The sequence below is a fragment of the Scyliorhinus torazame genome, chromosome 11 (genome assembly GCF_047496885.1).
Source record: "Scyliorhinus torazame isolate Kashiwa2021f chromosome 11, sScyTor2.1, whole genome shotgun sequence".
Lineage (NCBI taxonomy): Eukaryota > Metazoa > Chordata > Chondrichthyes > Carcharhiniformes > Scyliorhinidae > Scyliorhinus > Scyliorhinus torazame.
Window position 1 is genome coordinate 7,436,743 of NC_092717.1, and position 17,035 is coordinate 7,453,777.

The 17,035-nt window shown below is 52.6% G+C and overlaps 1 protein-coding gene across 2 annotated transcripts in view; it reads left to right on the forward strand.

Moving 5' to 3' along the window:
* The first annotated feature begins 3,639 nt into the window (after positions 1 to 3,639).
* The window catches only part of ano10a (anoctamin 10a), a 93,847-nt gene continuing 80,451 nt past the window's right edge, over positions 3,640 to 17,035 (forward strand). The window contains exons 1-3 of one of the 2 annotated variants that reach the window (XM_072466895.1): positions 3,640 to 3,731; positions 7,357 to 7,509; positions 9,268 to 9,450. In XM_072466895.1, the coding sequence (XP_072322996.1) occupies positions 7,371 to 7,509; positions 9,268 to 9,450 (322 nt within the window). In that variant the 5' untranslated portion in view covers positions 3,640 to 3,731; positions 7,357 to 7,370. The remainder of the gene's footprint in view (positions 3,732 to 7,356; positions 7,510 to 9,267; positions 9,451 to 17,035) is intronic. The other variant, XM_072466896.1, reaches the window with a different exon arrangement.

Consider the following 17,035-nt stretch of genomic DNA (forward strand, 5'->3'; position numbering starts at 1 on the left):
TTGGGGTTAGGGGCTGGGAAGTTGGGGTTAGGGGCTGGGGTTTGGAGTTATGGTTAGGAGTTGGGGCTCGGGCTGGGGGGTTGGAGTTAGGGGCTGGGGAGTTGGGGTTAGGGGCTGGGGAGTTGGGGTTAGGGGCTGGGGAGTTGGGGATAGGGGAGTTGGGGTTAGGAGTTGGGGTTGGGGCTCGGGCTGGGGGGTTGGAGTTAGGGGCTGGGGAGTTGGGGTTAGGGGCTGGGGAGTTGGGGTTAGGGGCTGTGGAGTTGAGGTTAGGGGCTGGGGGGTGTTGGGATTGGGGAGTTGGGATTAGGGGCTGGGGAGTTGGGGTTAGGGGCTGGGGGGTTGGGGCTAGGGGCTGGGAGTTGGGATAGGGGTGTTGGGGTTAAGGGCTGGGGGGTTGGGGTTAGGGAGTTGGGGTTGGGGCTAGGGGGAGTTGGGGTTAGGGGCTGGGGATAGGGGCGTGGGGTTTGGGGCTGGGGGGAGTTGGGGCTGGGGAGTTGGGGTTAGGGGCTGGGGAGTTGGGGATAGGGGCGTTGGGGTTAGGGGCTGGGGGGTGTTGGGATTGGGGAGTTGGGGTTAGGGGCTGGGGGTTTGGGGCTAGGAGTTGGGGATAGGGGCGTTGGGGCTAGGGGGAGTTGGGGCTGGGGTTTTGGGGTTAGGGGCTGGGGGGTTGGGGCTAGGGGGAGTTGGGGTTAGGGGCTGGGGGTAGGGGCGTTGGGGTTAGGTGGAGTTGGGGTTTGGGGCTGGGGTTAGGGGGGGTTGGGGTTAGGGGCTGACAGGTTGGGGTTTGGAGTTGGGTTAGGGTTGGGGTTAGGAGTTGAGGATAGGGGCTGGGGAGTTGGGGTTAGGAGCTGGGGATAGGGGCTGGGGGGTTGGGGTTAGGGGCTGGGGGTTGGGACTGAGGATTAGGGGCTGGGGAGTTGGGGTTAGGGGCTGGGAAGTTGGGGTTAGGGGCTGGGGTTTGGAGTTCTGGTTAGGAGTTGGGGCTCGGGCTGGGGGGTTGGAGTTAGGGCTGGGAAGTTGGGGATAGGGGAGTTGGGGTTAGGAGTTGGGGTTGGGGCTCGGGCTGGGGGGTTGGAGTTAGGGGCTGGGGAGTTGGGGTTAGGGGCTGGGGAGTTGGGGTTAGGGGCTGTGGAGTTGAGGTTAGGGGCTGGGGGGTGTTGGGATTGGGGAGTTGGGATTAGGGGCTGGGGAGTTGGGGTTAGGGGCTGGGGGGTTGGGGCTAGGGGCTGGGATAGGGGTGTTGGGGTTAAGGGCTGGGGGTTGGGGTTAGGGAGTTGGGGTTGGGGCTAGGGGGAGTTGGGGTTAGGGGCTGGGGATAGGGGCGTTGGGGTTTGGGGCTGGGGGGAGTTGGGGCTGGGGAGTTGGGGTTAGGTGCGTTGGGGTTAGGGGCTGGGGGGTGTTGGGGTTAGGGGCTGGGGGGTTGGGGCTAGGGCTGGGAGTTGGGATAGGGGTGTTGGGGTTAAGGGCTGGGGGGTTGGGGTTAGGGAGTTGGGGTTGGGGCTAGGGGGAGTTGGGGTTAGGGGCTGGGGATAGGGGTGTTGGGGTTTGGGGCTGGGGGAGTTGGGGCTGGGGAGTTGGGGTTAGGGGCTGGGAGTTGGGGATAGGGGCGTTGGGATTGGGGAGTTGGGGTTAGGGGCTGGGGAGTTGGGGTTGGGGCTAGGAGTTGGGGATAGGGCGTTGGGGCTAGGGGGAGTTGGGTTAGGGGCTGGGAAGTTGGGGTTAGGGGCTGGGGTTTGGGGTTATGGTTAGGAGTTGGGGCTCGGGCTGGGGGGTTGGAGTTAGGGGCTGGGGAGTTGGGGTTAGGGGCTGGGAAGTTGGGGATAGGGGAGTTGGGGTTAGGAGTTGGGGTTGGGGCTCGGGCTGGGGGGTTGGAGTTAGGGGCTGGGGAGTTGGGGTTAGGGGCTGGGCAGTTGGGGTTAGGGGCTGTGGAGTTGAGGTTAGGGGCTGGGGGGTGTTGGGATTGGGGAGTTGGGATTAGGGGCTGGGGAGTTGGGGTTAGGGGCTGGGGGGTTGGGGCTAGGGGCTGGGAGTTGGGATAGGGGTGTTGGGGTTAAGGGCTGGGGGGTTGGGGTTAGGGAGTTGGGGTTGGGGCTAGGGGGAGTTGGGGTTAGGGGCGTTGGGGTTTGGGGCTGGGGGGAGTTGGGGCTGGGGAGTTGGGGTTAGGGGCTGGGGAGTTGGGGTTAGGGGCTGGGGGGTTGGGGCTAGGGGCTGGGAGTTAGGATAGGGGTGTTGGGGTTAAGGGCTGGGGGGTTGGGGTTAGGGAGTTGGGGTTGGGGCTAGGGGGAGTTGGGGTTAGGGGCTGGGGATAGGGGGGGCGTTGGGGTTTGGGGCTGGGGGGTGTTGGGGATAGGGGCGTTGGGATTGGGGAGTTGGGGTTGGGGCTAGGGGGAGTTGGGGTTGGGGCTGGGGGGAGTTGGGGATAGGGGCGTTGGGATTGGGGAGTTGGGGTTGGGGCTAGGGGGAGTTGGGGTTTGGGGCTGGGGGGAGTTGGGGATAGGGGCGTTGGGATTGGGGAGTTGGGGTTGGGGCTAGGGGGAGTTGGGGTTTGGGGCTGGGGGAGTTGGGGATAGGGGCGTTGGGATTGGGGAGTTGGGGTTGGGGCTAGGGGAGTTGGGGTTTGGGGCTGGGGGGAGTTGGGGATAGGGGCGTTGGGATTGGGGAGTTGGGGTTGGGGCTAGGGGGCGTTGGGGTTTGGGGCTGGGGGGAGTTGGGGATAGGGGCGTTGGGATTGGGGAGTTGGGGTTGGGGCTAGGGGGAGTTGGGGTTTGGGGCTGGGGGGAGTTGGGGATAGGGGCGTTGGATTGGGGAGTTGGGGTTGGGGCTAGGGGGAGTTGGGGATAGGGGCGTTGGGATTGGGGAGTTGGGGTTGGGGCTAGGGGCGTTGGGGTTTGGGGCTGGGGGGAGTTGGGGATAGGGGCGTTGGGATTGGGGAGTTGGGGTTGGGGCTGGGGGGAGTTGGGGTTTGGGGCTGGGGGGAGTTGGGGTTTGGGGCTGGGGGGAGTTGGGGATAGGGGCGTTGGGATTGGGGAGTTGGGGTTTGGGGCTGGGGGGAGTTGGGGATAGGGCGTTGGGATTGGGGAGTTGGGGTTGGGGCTAGGGGGCGTTGGGGTTTGGGGCTGGGGGGAGTTGGGGATAGGGGCGTTGGGGTTGGGGCTAGGGGGCGTTGGGGTTTGGGGCTGGGGGGAGTTGGGGTTAGGGGCTGGGGATAGGGGGGGAGTTGGGGTTTGGGGCTAGGAGTTGGGATAGGGGCGTTGGGATTGGGGAGTTGGGGTTGGGGCTAGGGGGAGTTGGGGTTTGGGGCTGGGGGGAGTTGGGGATAGGGGCGTTGGGATTGGGGAGTTGGGGTTGGGGCTAGGGGGAGTTGGGTTAGGGGCTGGGGATAGGGGGGGAGTTGGGGTTTGGGGCTAGGAGTTGGGGCTGGGGGGCGTTGGGGCTAGGGGGAGTTGGGGGTTGGGGTTGGGGGGGTTGGTAATTAAACGAACGCCAGGGGCGGGGCGAGTGACGCTAGGGGCGGGGCGAGTGAGTGACGCTAGGGGCGGGGCGAGTGAGTGACGCTGAGGGCGGGGCGAGTGAGTGACGCCAGGGGCGGGGCGGGGCGAGTGAGTGACGCTAGGGGCGGGGCGAGTGACGCTAGGGGCGGCGGGGTGAGTGACGCTAGGGGCGGCGGGGTTGACTGACAGCTGGTCCGGGTGCTGCCCTCCTCCCGGGTGTGTCAGAGGCGGCGGCTGAGGGTGAGAGACCTCGGGGGGGGGGGAGCCGGTGGGAGCCGGTGAGTAAGGGGGGGGCAGGAGCGGAGAGTCGGTGCAGCCTGTGAGGCCGGTTGGACTGAGGCCCGGGGCTGCGCTTCTGCTGCTCCCACCGATGGGAATGCACCCCCAGCCCAGGGGGACACCGCAGCCCCGGGCCCTGCGGGCTGGACACTGGGATGTGGGGGCTGGGCACTGGGCTGGGCACCGGGCACTGGGCTGGACACTGGCACTGGGCTGGACGCTGGGCTTGGCACTGGGCACTGGGCTGGGCACTGGCACTGGGATGTGGGGGCTGGGCACTGGGCTGGACACTTGCACTGGGCTGGACGCTGTGCACTGGGCAGGGCACAGGGATGTGGGCACTGGGCTGGACACTGGGATGGGCACTGGGATGTGGGCACTGGGCTGGACACTGGGATGGGCACTGGGATGTGGGCACTGGGCTGGACACTGGGATGGGCACTGGGATGTGGGGGGCTGGGCTGGACACTGGCACTGGGCTGGACGCTGGGCGCTGGGATGGGCTGGAGGCTGGGCTGGGCATTGGGATGGAATGGCCGGAACATGGTGATTGGGGCCCGAGGCACCAGTACCACCTGCCAAATGGGGCTGTGGGATCTTTCTGTGCACTTTTCTTTGTGGGGGGGGTGGGTCCTGCAAAAGCAGGTGTGACCCTGGGGACTAGGGGGTGTTGTGGGCATCCCTCAAATCAGAGCCCAGCCTATCCCCATGGCACGGGGGCCAGCTTCCCGCTGCTGCCATGTCAAAGCAACAACCCAAAACAACAACCACTTAAATTCATAGAATTAACAGTGCAGAAGGAGGCCATTCGGCTCATCGAGTCTGCACCGGCTCTTGGAAAGAGCACCCTACCCAAGCCCACACCTCTGCCCTATCCCCATAACCCAGTAACCCCACCCAACACTAGGGCAATTTTGGATACTAAGGGCTTCAATGAAGTTACTGTGAAAAGCCCCTAGTCGCCACATTCCGGCGCCTGTGCGGGGAGGCCGGTACGGGAATTGACCCCGCGCTGCTGGCTTTGTTCTGCATTACAAGCCAGCTGTTCAGCTCACTGTGCTAAACCAGCCCCTCACTGTGCTAAACCAGCCACTTTGATATAGTACCTTTATCATCATGCCATCCCAGGGCGCGCACACATCCTCAACTAACAGCGCAAGGGAACACAATGAACAGTAGGATGCTAGGAAGTACAGTGGATCAGGGGCACCTCGGGGAGTATGTCCAACGATCCCTGAAAGGCAGCAGGACATGGTGGTTAAAAAGGCAAGTGAGATACTTGCCTTTATTAGCAGAAGGATAGGATATAATGGCAGATAGGTTATGATGAAACTGCATAAAATGCTTGATCGGCCACAGATAGAGTACTGTGTACAGTTCTGGTCGCCACACAATAGAAAGGACGTGATTGCACTGGAAAGGTTGCAGAAGAGATTCACCAGGATGCTGCCTGGGCTGGAGCGTTTCAGCTGTGAAGAGAGGCTGGTTAGGCCGGGCTTGTCCTCCTTAGGCTGAGAGGGAACTGCTTGAGGTGTACAAAATTATGATAGACGTAGATAGGCAGTCATTTTCCACCTTAGCGGAGGGGTCAATAACGGGGCATAAGAACATAAGAACTAGGAGCAGGAGTAGGCCATCTGGCCCCTCGAGCCTGCTCTGCCATTCAATGAGATCGTGGCTGATCTTTTGTGGACTCAGCTCCACTTTCCGGCCCAAACACCATAACCCTTAATCCCTTCATTCTTCAAAAAACTATCTATCTTTATCTTGAAATAGATTTAAGGTAAGGGGCAGGAGATTTAGGGGGGATTTGAGAAAAAACCTTTTCACCCAGAAGGTGGTGGGAATCTGGAACTCGCTGCCTGAAAGGGTGGCAGAGGCAGGGACCCTCACATTTTAAGAAGCATTTAGATGACCATTTGAAATGCGGTAGCATGCAACACTACATGCAATTGCTGGGAAATGGGATTGGAATAGATAGGTGTTTGATGGCTGGTGCAGACACGATGAGCTGTAAAACTCTAATGACTGTATGATGATGACTCAGGGGCATCCACTCACTGTCTGTCCTTCCCTCCTCGACACCATAGTCCTGCCCACTCCCTGTAACAATTCACCCCCTTGCTAAGCACAAACCTATCTAGCTCTGCCTTAAACATATTCAAAGACTCTGCCTCCATCACCGTTATTTTGGAAGAAAGTTCCAAAGACTCACAACTCTCCGAGAGAAGAATGTTTTCCTCATCTCTGTTTTCGGTGGATGACTCCATATTGTTAAATAGTGACCTTCTATCTGAACATCCTCTCCACATCCACCCTGTCAATATCCCTAGGTTTCCACCAAATCGCCTCTTATTCTTCTAAACCCCAGCGGATACAAACCTAAGCTCAACAACCTTTCCTCGTAAGACAAGGCACCCATTTGTGGTATTAGTCTAGTAAACCTTCTTTGAACTGCTAACGCATTTGCATCTTTAAATAAGGAGACCGATACTGTACAAAATCAAGCTGCGGTCTCACTAATATCCTGTACAACTGAAGCCTTTCTACTTTTGTAATCAATTCCCCTTGCAATAAACAACAACATTCTGTTTGCTTCCCTAATTAATTGCTGCACTTGTAATCTAGCCTTTTGTGATTCATCCACTAGGACCTCCAAACTCTGCAATCTTCACCATTTGGGTAATCTTTTTATTCGCCCAAAATGGACAATTTCACAGTTGCTCACGTTATACTCCATTTTTTACCAGGTTTTTACCCACTCACTTTATCTGTCTTTTTGTAGCCTCCCTACGTCTTCTTCACAGTTTACTTTCCGAGCTATCTTTGTGCTGTCAGCAATTTAGCGACCATATCTTCAGTCCCTTCATTCAAGTCATTTATAGACACTGTAAAAGGTTGAGGCCCCGGCACAGAACCCAGACATTTCCTGACTTTCCCCATGTCATCTTTAGCCTTGTTTAGTTCACAATGCCCCCCTCGTGAGCACTTGGATTGTCATAACATTCGTGGCTAGGGGCCAAGTGCTGGGAAGTGGGATTAGTGTAGTTTTTTCTGTTGATGCAGGCTTGACGGGACAATGGGCCTCTTCTATACTGTGTGGTTCTGTGAATCTGAACTCATACATGGGCCAGACCGGGTAAAGATGGCAGATTTCCTTCCTTTAGTAAGTCAGATGAGTTGATAGTTGTTATGGTTGCCATTACTGCGGACTAGCTTTCACTTGCAGATGGTGGGACTTGAACCAATGACCCCAAAGCATTGGCCTGGGCCTCTGGGTTGCTAGTCCAGTGACATCAGCACTATGCCACCGATTACCTTTCCGAGGGAGTGCTGCCCTTCTCTTTCAGATGAGACATTAAACCGAAGCCCCTGTCTGTCCTCTCGGATGGACACGGGCGATCCCACAGCATTGTTTGTTTGTAGGGCAGATATATTCTCTCAAACAACGACTTTTGCGAGATTGGTTTTGACAGTTGGTATTGTGGTTCCTAGACAGGAGCTCTGCCCGACATCGTACTCTTGTTTGCACAGCCCACCTGCAACAGTGCTGTTAACCTTCCTATCATCACTTTTACTGTTTCAGAGAGTGCTGCAAGGATGAAAAGAATCAGTACCATTTCTGGGGATAATGAATTTACCTTTGCACCACTAGTGGTATTAGAGCTTGCCAAAGATGCCCAGAAAGAGACAATAGAATGGCTTGTTCAAAAAGTCAAAGGCAGGAAGTACCAGGGTGGTGAGTATGATGCACTTGTGTATCTATTATATGGTCTGAATTGATTAATTTGATCAGTTACTATAAGCGAATGTTTATTGTGAGACTGCATAGCTGAAGGGAATTTTGATCTGGAATGTGCTTTTTGGATTAAAAAAATAAAAACCTGAATAAAGTGTGAGACAGCTACAAAAATCACCAAGTTCACCAGTCTTGTTATTAAAAGAGAAAATGTTAGGGGCTGCACGGTGGCACAGTGGTTAGCACTGCTGCCTCACGGCGCCGAGGACCCGGGTTCGATCCCGTGCCCGGGTCACTGTCCATGTGGTGTTTGCACATTCTCCCCGTGTCTGCGTGGGTCTCACCCCCACAACCCAAAGATGTGCAGGGTAGGTGGATTGACCGTGCTAAATTTCCACTTAATTGGAAAAAATGAATTGGCTACTCTCTAAATTTATTTTTTTAAATTAAAAATAAAAGAGAAAATATTTATTTGTTGGAATAGAACAGAGGTGTCAAATTTTGTTTTATAATCGCTGCTGTGCAATGTCTTGGGTTTTTACGATGTTACGGGTGTTGTATAAATGCAATAGAAACAGAAAATGCTGGAAATACTCGGGTTAGGAGTAAGATTTCGGATTGACGACCTTTCGTCAGAATTGGCCTGAAATGTTGGGTGAGATCTTAAGTCACTCAGAACTGATCCACTTGCACAAGAGTTAAATTCAAGCCCATGAACTTTGTTAACAGACCCACTAACCAATGCTGGCAAACCGCCTGAGTATTGCCAGAATTCTCAGTCTTTGTTTCTGATTTCCAGCATCTGCAGTCTTTTGCTTTTATGTTGAATCAAAAGGGTGGTGGAGGGAATAATAATAATCTTTATTAGTGTCACAAGTAGGCTTACATTAACACTGCAATGAAGTTACTGTGAAAAGCCTCTAGTCGCCACACTCCGGCGCCTGTTCGGGTACACAGAGGGAGAATTCAGAATGTCCAAATTACCTAACAGCACTTTTTTTGGGACTTGTGGGAGGAAACCGGAGCACCCGGAGGAAACACACGCAGTCACGGGGAGAACGTGCAGACTCTGCACAGACAGTGACCCAAGCCGGGAATCGAATCCGGGTCCCTGCCGCTGCGAAGCAACAGTGCTACCCACTGTGCTGTCGTGCCGCCTTCAAACCCGACGCATCACGTTTTACAGGAGGAATGAAAAGTTCTTGACCATCTGGGTAAATGCCTTTACTGAGGTCCTGGAGATCTCCTTTTCACACTCACTGACCTCTGGACCACCCCACCTGTGCTTCTTGAAGCCACAACATTAGTCAGCACTCCTCGACCCTGAGATCATGCTTCCCATGTCCTAGTGTTACCAAGATCCACTTTTCCTGCGCACCCGGGACTCAAAATAATGCTATACACTTCAGAGAACCATCCCTCCTTTGCCAAATCCCAGGGCAGCCCTCATTATCGATTAGCAAATCTCCCTGCTTTTGCAAAAATCCAACTAGCCTGTGTAACTGTATGGGTGACCGGGCAATAGTATATAAATTCATTTCATGCTTCATGGTATTGTGCTCTTGTCTGTATAACTAATGCACTGCCATACATTATGAGCTGTGCCAGTATTGTCCCTGTGTATGTAACTTTACATTAAAATCAAAGCAGAATTTGTATTGTAATCACCAATAAAGTCATTCTGATGGAATCAGAGATAGGTGGCTGCTTGCCCTCAGGCCTGTGATATATTAAAGGATGTACCTATTTATTTTAAAGGCGCCGATTTGAATATTAGACCGTTGGCAGACCAGGGTAAAACCCCCCAAATATATCTTATTGGAGCTTCTTGGAGAAGGTTACTGCTGGGAGCTGAAAGCTTGGGTTTGTTGAAGGAATATCAGGATGGATCAATAAGAGTCTTTACTTATCACAACAAGGAAGATTACAAACATTTTACCAGTAAGTTTCTCATGAAGTATTTCATTGGTAACAAACATTTCGGAATGTTGAAGTGCATTTCTTCCACCGCAAAGATTTCAGAAGCATATTTTACAGCAAGATATTTCATATCCAGGCAGGTACTGATATCTCTTGTCAGTTACTGCAGGTGGTTTTAATTCATTTTAATTCAGTTTGTTAATTACTGATTATAGGTTAATAAAATGTAACACTTAATAGTTATTTTTCGGGGAGGCATTTCTGCCAGAGATTGGGATTTGATGTAGAATAGATGCCTTGTACATGAGCAAAAAAGGAAGTAGGACAGTGGAATAATGAAAGGTGGATGGGAGTCGGTACAGAAGAGAGCAAGTTTTGCCAACTTCTGCTAATATGGCAGACTTCCCCTGCTGTTTAGTGATCTGAACAACAGTCAATTTTTTGCAAGTACAGTCAGCAATTATTGGAATCAGCTGCACCCCACCCAAGGCCAGACTTCTTTCCATTTGACATTTTGTTTTGAAGCTGAGAACTAGAAGTATAATTTTATGTAGGCCACTGTGCTGAGCATGCATTGTAGTCTTATTGAACTCCATTTGTAATCACAGAACTACTTGTAAGTCTAGGCAGTGAATTTCTATATGCTAGAGTTCGAAACAAGTTCTTCATTGTCTGTAAAGCACTCTGAGATGTCCGATGATCATGAAAAATGCTATATCAATGCATATCTGTCTGTCTTTCCATTTCTCTCTTTTTGCTGTTTAATTACCAATTGCACAATTTGCCTATCAGGTTTCCACTAATCTCTCCAAATACATCTGGAAAGAAAATTCCTTTGCTAATGTAATTAAAACTTCAAATATCCAAAATATTCAAAACCAAGAAAATTGTCGAGAACTTTTCATTGCGTTGCATTCATTGACCTGACCAAAGTATTTGACTCAACAAATTGAGAGGCTCCTGGATTATGCTGCAAAAGATTTGGAGGTCCAAGAAACTTCATCAAAATCCAGTCACTTCATGATGATACGACTGCATCTGTTTTGAGTGGGAGGTTTGAAATAGTCGCCTTCAAAATCCAGACCAGTGTCAAGCAAGACTGTGTGATCAGCTTCATGCTGTTTACATTCCACCTGACAGTCGCTATTTACCGCATCAAAGATCAATTGTCGTCTGATGTGAGTATTAAATACTGCCTAGATTGAAAACTTTTCAACTTCCGTTGCCTCCATGCCAAAACTAAATTGACCTCCATAGATGTCCATGTTACAGTTTACGGATGCCACAGTATTGTTACCCACTCTGTACTAGATTTACCAAACACTCGTGATCTCTTCAATTCTGCATTCAGAGACTCTGTCTGTCCTTGAATGTTGCCGAAACAAAACTCGTATGCCAATTCATAACTGATCAACAAATATTCCACCCATATATGTTCAAGGAGAGATTCTGGGCTTTGTTAAGAGGTGTTGGATCTCCTCAATGGTTGGCTTTTGAGAGAGGCGAGTGTCTTTTGAGAGAGGCGAGTGTCTTTTGAGAGAGGCGAGTGTCTTTTGAGAGAGGCGAGTGTCTTTTGAGAGAGGCGAGTGTCTTTTGAGAGAGGCGAGTGTCTTTTGAGAGAGGTGAGTGTCTTTTGAGAGAGGCGAGTGTTGAGATATGGGAAGTGGATCAGCTGCACCAGCTCAGCTTTCCACAAACCATGTGTTTGACAACAAAGACCACTGCAAGTCTACAAAAGTCCTATTGTAAAATCAGTGGCCGCCACCACATACCTGTACTGTAGTGAGACCTGGACTGTGTATCAGTGATACAAGAGCACTAAAGAAATTCCATCAGCAATGCCTCTGCCACGTTTTCTGGATTCAATGGAAGGACTGTGGAACAACTGCTGGTGTCCCTCTTGAAGGCAGCTTCACAAGCATCCAGGCAAAACTCATGCAAAAGCAACTATGTTGGACTGGACACTGTGTCCAGATGAGCAAAAGCATCTTCTCCCACCAGGTCCTCAACTTTCATTATGCCAAGGGGGCTACCCGCGTGGCGGCCGCACAGCGGGCAACCATGGCAGGGAAGCCCCGAGCGCAGGGGCCCGACTGCATGGATAGAGCAGTGACAGCGACCATCCAGGATGGCCCCCTGGATGGAACCCCGGAGGGCAGGGGCGCGTCCACCAGGTGACTATGGTTAATCCCACAGGAACGAGGGGACAGAAGCCCCCACCAGGATAGTCACCTGGAGCGTAAGGGGACTCAACGACCCAGTGAAAAGATCCAGAGTCCTCAACCACCTAAGAAACATGAAGGCAGACATAATCTTCCTTCAAGAGACGCACCTGAGAGAGCAGGACCGACTGGGTGGGACAGACCTACCATTCCTGTTACGGGACAAGGGCCAGGGGGTGGCAATACTGGTCAGCAAATGGACGATGTTTAGGGCGACAAAGACGGTTGCGGACGGTACGTCATGGTTAGCGGGACCCTGGATGGGGCACCGGTTGTATTAGTTAACATGTAAGCCCCCAACTGGGACGACACGAGCTTCATCAAGAAGACCATGGCAGAAATCCCTGACATAGCGACGCATGGACTAATCATGGGGGTGGGGGGGGGGGGGGGGGGGGGGGGACACTTTAACTGTGCACCGGACCCAACGACGGACAGATGGAACCCCAAGACGGGGAAAACCGCAAACATTGCAAGGGAACTCGGTCACTTTATGGAGCGGTGGACCCCTGGAGGTTCACCCACCCAGGGAGAATGAGTTTTCCTTCTTCTCCCCAGTACACAATGTATACACCAGAATTGACTTCTTTGTGGTAGGGAAAACGGTGCTTCCGGGATAGACTAGGTGGAATACTCCGCAATTGTGATATCAGACCACGCTCTACACTACATGGACGTAAGGCTGGAAACGGGCAGGGCTCAACGCCCCACATGGAGGTTGGACGTCGCCCTACTAGCTGACAAAGCCTTCAATGAAAAGATATCGCGGGCCATAGCAGAGTACACGGAGAACAATCAGAACGGGGACTAAGAGGGGAAATCATCGCTTTCAAAGCGCGAAGAGATAGGGAGGAAAAGGCGGCTAGGCAGCAGCTGGTTGACTCCATACTGGAGGTAGACCGTAAATACTCCGAGGCCCCGACCGTAGAGCTCCTGGCGGAGAGGAAAGAGTTGCAAAGGAACTTCAATCTGCTCTCCACCAGGAAAGCAGTGCTTCAACTCCGCCAGGCATGTGGGACCCTATACGAACACGGAGACAAAGCCAGCCGCCTGTTGGCGCACCAGCTGAGAAAGCAGGCAGCCACCAGAGAAATTGCGCAAAACAGGGATACTAGAAGCGCATTACAATCAAAGCCAGAAAAGATCAACAAGGCATTCAGGGCCTTTTACCAAGGGCTGTACACCTCAGAGCCCCCAACGGGGATGGCCGGGATGAAATGGCTCCTTGATGGACTGGACATCAAGTCGTGGGGGAGGCCAGAAAACAGGGCCTGGAAGCACCACTAGCACTGGAGAGATCATGGACAGCATATGCTCCATGCAGGCGGGGAAGGCGCCGGGACCCGACGGATTCCCGGTGGACTTCTACAAAGGATTCGCGACAGCACTGGCCCCGCACCTGCAGGAGATGTTCAGACTCGCTGGCTAGGGGCACACTGCCACCCACGCTAGCACAGGCCTCAATCTCGCTGATACCTAAGAAAGATAAAGACCCAATGGAATGTGGGTCATACAGACCCATCTCATTGCTGAACATGGATGCCAAAGTACTGGCCAAAATCCTAGCCAAAAGGCTAGAAGACTGCGTGCCAGAGGTGGTCGCGGAAGACCAGACGGGCTTTGTCAAAGGTAGACAGCTTACCTCCAACATCAGGCGCCTGCTGAACGTGATAATGCCCCCCTCCGGGGCATCTCCCTAGATGCAGAGAAGGCCTTCGACAGAGTCGAAGGGAAATACCTCATAGGGGTACTGGAGCGGTTCGGGCTTGGAACAAGATTCACCTCCTGGGTAAAACTCCTATACAACGCTCCCATGGCGAGCGTACGGACAATAAACACCAACTCCTGATACTTCCAGCTGCACAGGGGCACAAGGATGCCCACTGTCCCCGCTGCTGTTCGCCCCAGCGATCATGTACATTAGCAATTGCGCTCAGAGCGGCAAAAAGCTGGAGGGGGATCCGAAGGGGAGGCAGAGAGCACAGAGTCTCACTCTATGCAGATGACCCGCTCCTCTACATTTCGGACCCACAGAGCAGCATGGACGGAATCATCGCGCTCCTGAAAGAGTTTGGCGCCTTCTCGGGCTACAAACTCAACATGAGCAAAAGCGAGATCTTCCCGGTACACCCACAAGTAGGTGGGGCAGCACTAACGGGACTGCCGTTTAAACAAGCCCAACTCAAATTCCGCTACCTGGGGATCCAAATAGCCCATGACTGGAAAGGGATCCACAAATGGAACCTCACCAGCCTGACAGAGGAAGTAAAAAAGGACCTGCAAAGATGGAACACACTCCCACTCTCCCTCGCGGGGAGCGTCCAGACGATCAAAATGAACGTGCTGCCCAGGTACCTCTTCCTATTCAGATCCATCCCGATCTACATCCCCAAGGCCTTTTTCCAAGCTGTAGACAATCCACCTCCACAAGGCTCAGCCTGACGCAACTAAAAGTGGTACATAGAGCCCACTTAACAAGAACCCGTATGAGTAGGTTCTTCCCGGAGGTGGAGGACAGATGTGAACGGTGCCAAGGAGGCCCGTCCAACCACGCCCACATGTTCTGGTCCTGCCCCAGACTTGTGGAGTACTGGACTGCCTTCTTCGAGGCAATGTCCAAGGTGGTGGGGGTGAGGGTGGAGCCATGCCCAAAAGTGGCAGTCTTCGGGGTTTCAGACCAGCCAGATCTATTCCTGGGAGGAGGGCGGACGCCCTTGCCGTTGCCGCCCTGATCGCCCGCCGTAGAATCCTGTTCGGCTGGCGGTCAGCAGCACCACCCAAAGCTGCAGACTGGCTGGTGGTCAGCACCACCCAAAGCTGCAGACTGGCTGGCGGTCAGCAGCACCACCCAAAGCTGCAGACTGGCTGGCGGTCAGCAGCACCACCCAAAGCTGCAGACTGGCTGTCCGACCTCTCGGAATCTCGCCAAATGGAGAAAATCAAATTCGCCATCCGAGGGTCAGAAAGGCAAACCATGGTGGGGGTGGGGGTGGGGGGTACGGGACGGGGGTACGGGACCGGGGGGGGGGGAACGGACACAGGAAACAGGGAACAATAGAGGAGAGCCGGGGAGGGGGAGGCAGGGAAACATTAACCAACCTGACAGGAACAGAGAAACAGGAGGATCCAGGCGGAGGACGGGAGGGCCGGCCGAAGTGGCAGCGTGCACGAGACGACAACGGCGGCAAAATCCGACCGGGAGAAGCGAGGGGCAACACCGGCACCGGACCCACTCGAGGATTGTTCTCCGGAAGTGCCTCGCCGGCACGAACGGATGCCTACTTGTGTATATATATAATATTATATATATATATCATATCCTGTGTCGGCACGAACGGATGCCTACTTGTGTATATATATAAATTATATATATATTATCATATCCTGTGTAAATAACGGCAAAATGTACTCTGCAAAAATCCAATGAAAAAACATTTTTTTTTAAACTTTCATCGGGCCAATCTTCCAGGGAAGATAAAGAAGAGTCTTCAAAGACACTCTGAAGCTCTCCTTGAAGTGCGGCACCAATGACATTAATAACTGGGAAGGAGCTTGCTACCAATTGTTCAACATGGTGACAACTTTTCCATCAAGCTGCATCATGCCTTGAATCCAAATGCCTTAATGATGAGCAGCAGCAGAGCAGGAAAGGAAAGGAAAACAAATTGAGTTCAATTACGACCTTGGGTAACTGTGTGTGGAGCTTGCAGCTTCTCCCTGTGTCTGTGTGGGGATTCCTCTGGTGCTCCGGTTTCCTCCTACAGGTTAGGTGGGGGTCACGGGTTTGAGGTGGAGCGGGCCTACTATGTTGGGTGCTCATTCAGAGGGTCGGTGCAGACTCAATGGGCCGAATGGCCCTCCTTGCTTTTCTTCACTGTAGGATTCTGTGAAATCCTGCACTACAGATTCCATGACCTCGTTGGACACCCTGCTCCATAATGCCGATGGATCTGTGTGTCAGAAATTGGCCTGGTCAGTCTCATGAAGACTCATGGCAGAAACACGTGACCCTGTGTAGACATCGTCCTGGAATCAAGGGATAACCACCGATGAATCATTCTTGAGGATTTACTCCCATTTGGAAGCAAATGAACGTATTAGTGAGAGGCAGCATGTTTTTGTGAGGAGGAGGTCGTGTCTCACTAACCTGATCAAGTTTTTTGAGGAAGTGACAAGATGAACGATGAAGGTAGGGCAGTGGATGTTGTCAACATGGACTTCAATAAGGCCTTTGACAAGGTCCCTCATGGCAGACTGGTACAAAAGGTGAAGTCACAACGGGATCAGAGATGAGCTGGGCAAGATGGATACAGAACTGGCTCGGTCATGGAAGGCAGAGAGTAGCAATGGAAGGGTGCTTTTCTGATTGAAGGGCTGTGACTAGTGGTGTTCCGCGGGGTCAGGTGCTGGGACCTTTGCTGTTCGTAGTCTAATATAAATGATTGTAGGAAAATGTAATTGGTCTGATTAGTAAGTTTGCAGATGACACAAAGGTTGGTGGAATTGCGGATAGCGATGAGGATTGTCAGAGGATACAGCAGGATTTAGATTGTTTGGAGACTTGGGCCTAGAGATAGCAGATGGAGTTTAATCCGGATTAATGTGAGGTAATGCATTTTGGAAGGTCTAATACAGGTGAGAAATATACAGTAAATGGCAGAACCCTTAAAAGCATTAACAGAGAGATCTGGGCGTACAGGTACACAGGTCACTGAAAAGAGGCAGCACAGGTGGAGAAGGTAGTCAAGAAGGCATACGGCATGCTGGCCTTCATTGGCCGGGGCATTGAGTATAAGAATTGGCAAGTCATGTTGCAGCTGTATAGAACCTTAGTTAGGCCACACTTGGAGTATAGTGTTCAATTCTGGTCGCCACACTACCAGAAGGATGTGGAGGCTTTGGAGAAGGTGCAGAAGAAGTTTACCAGGATGTTAGCTATGAGGAGCAGTTGAATAAACTCGGTTTGTTCTCACTGGAGCGACGAGGATTGAGGGGCGACCTGATAGACGTCTACAAGATTAATGGAGGGCATGGACAGAGTGGATAGTCAGAAGCTTTTTCCCAGAGTGGAAGAGATAATTACTAGAGGACATAGGTTTAAGGTGCGAGGGGCAAAGATTAGAGGAGATGTGCAAGGGAAGTTTTTTTTACACAGAGGGTAGTGGGTACCTGGAACTCGCTGCTGGAGGAGGTGTGGAAGCAGGGACGATAGTGACATTTAAGGGGTGTCTTGATAAATACATGAATAGGATGGGAATAGAGGGATACGGACCCAGGAAGTTTTTAGGTTAGAAGGTTTTTAGATTAGATGGGCAGCATGATCGGCATAGGACTTGGAGGGCCGAAGGGCCTGTTCCTGTGCTGTACTGTTCTTTGTTCTTTGT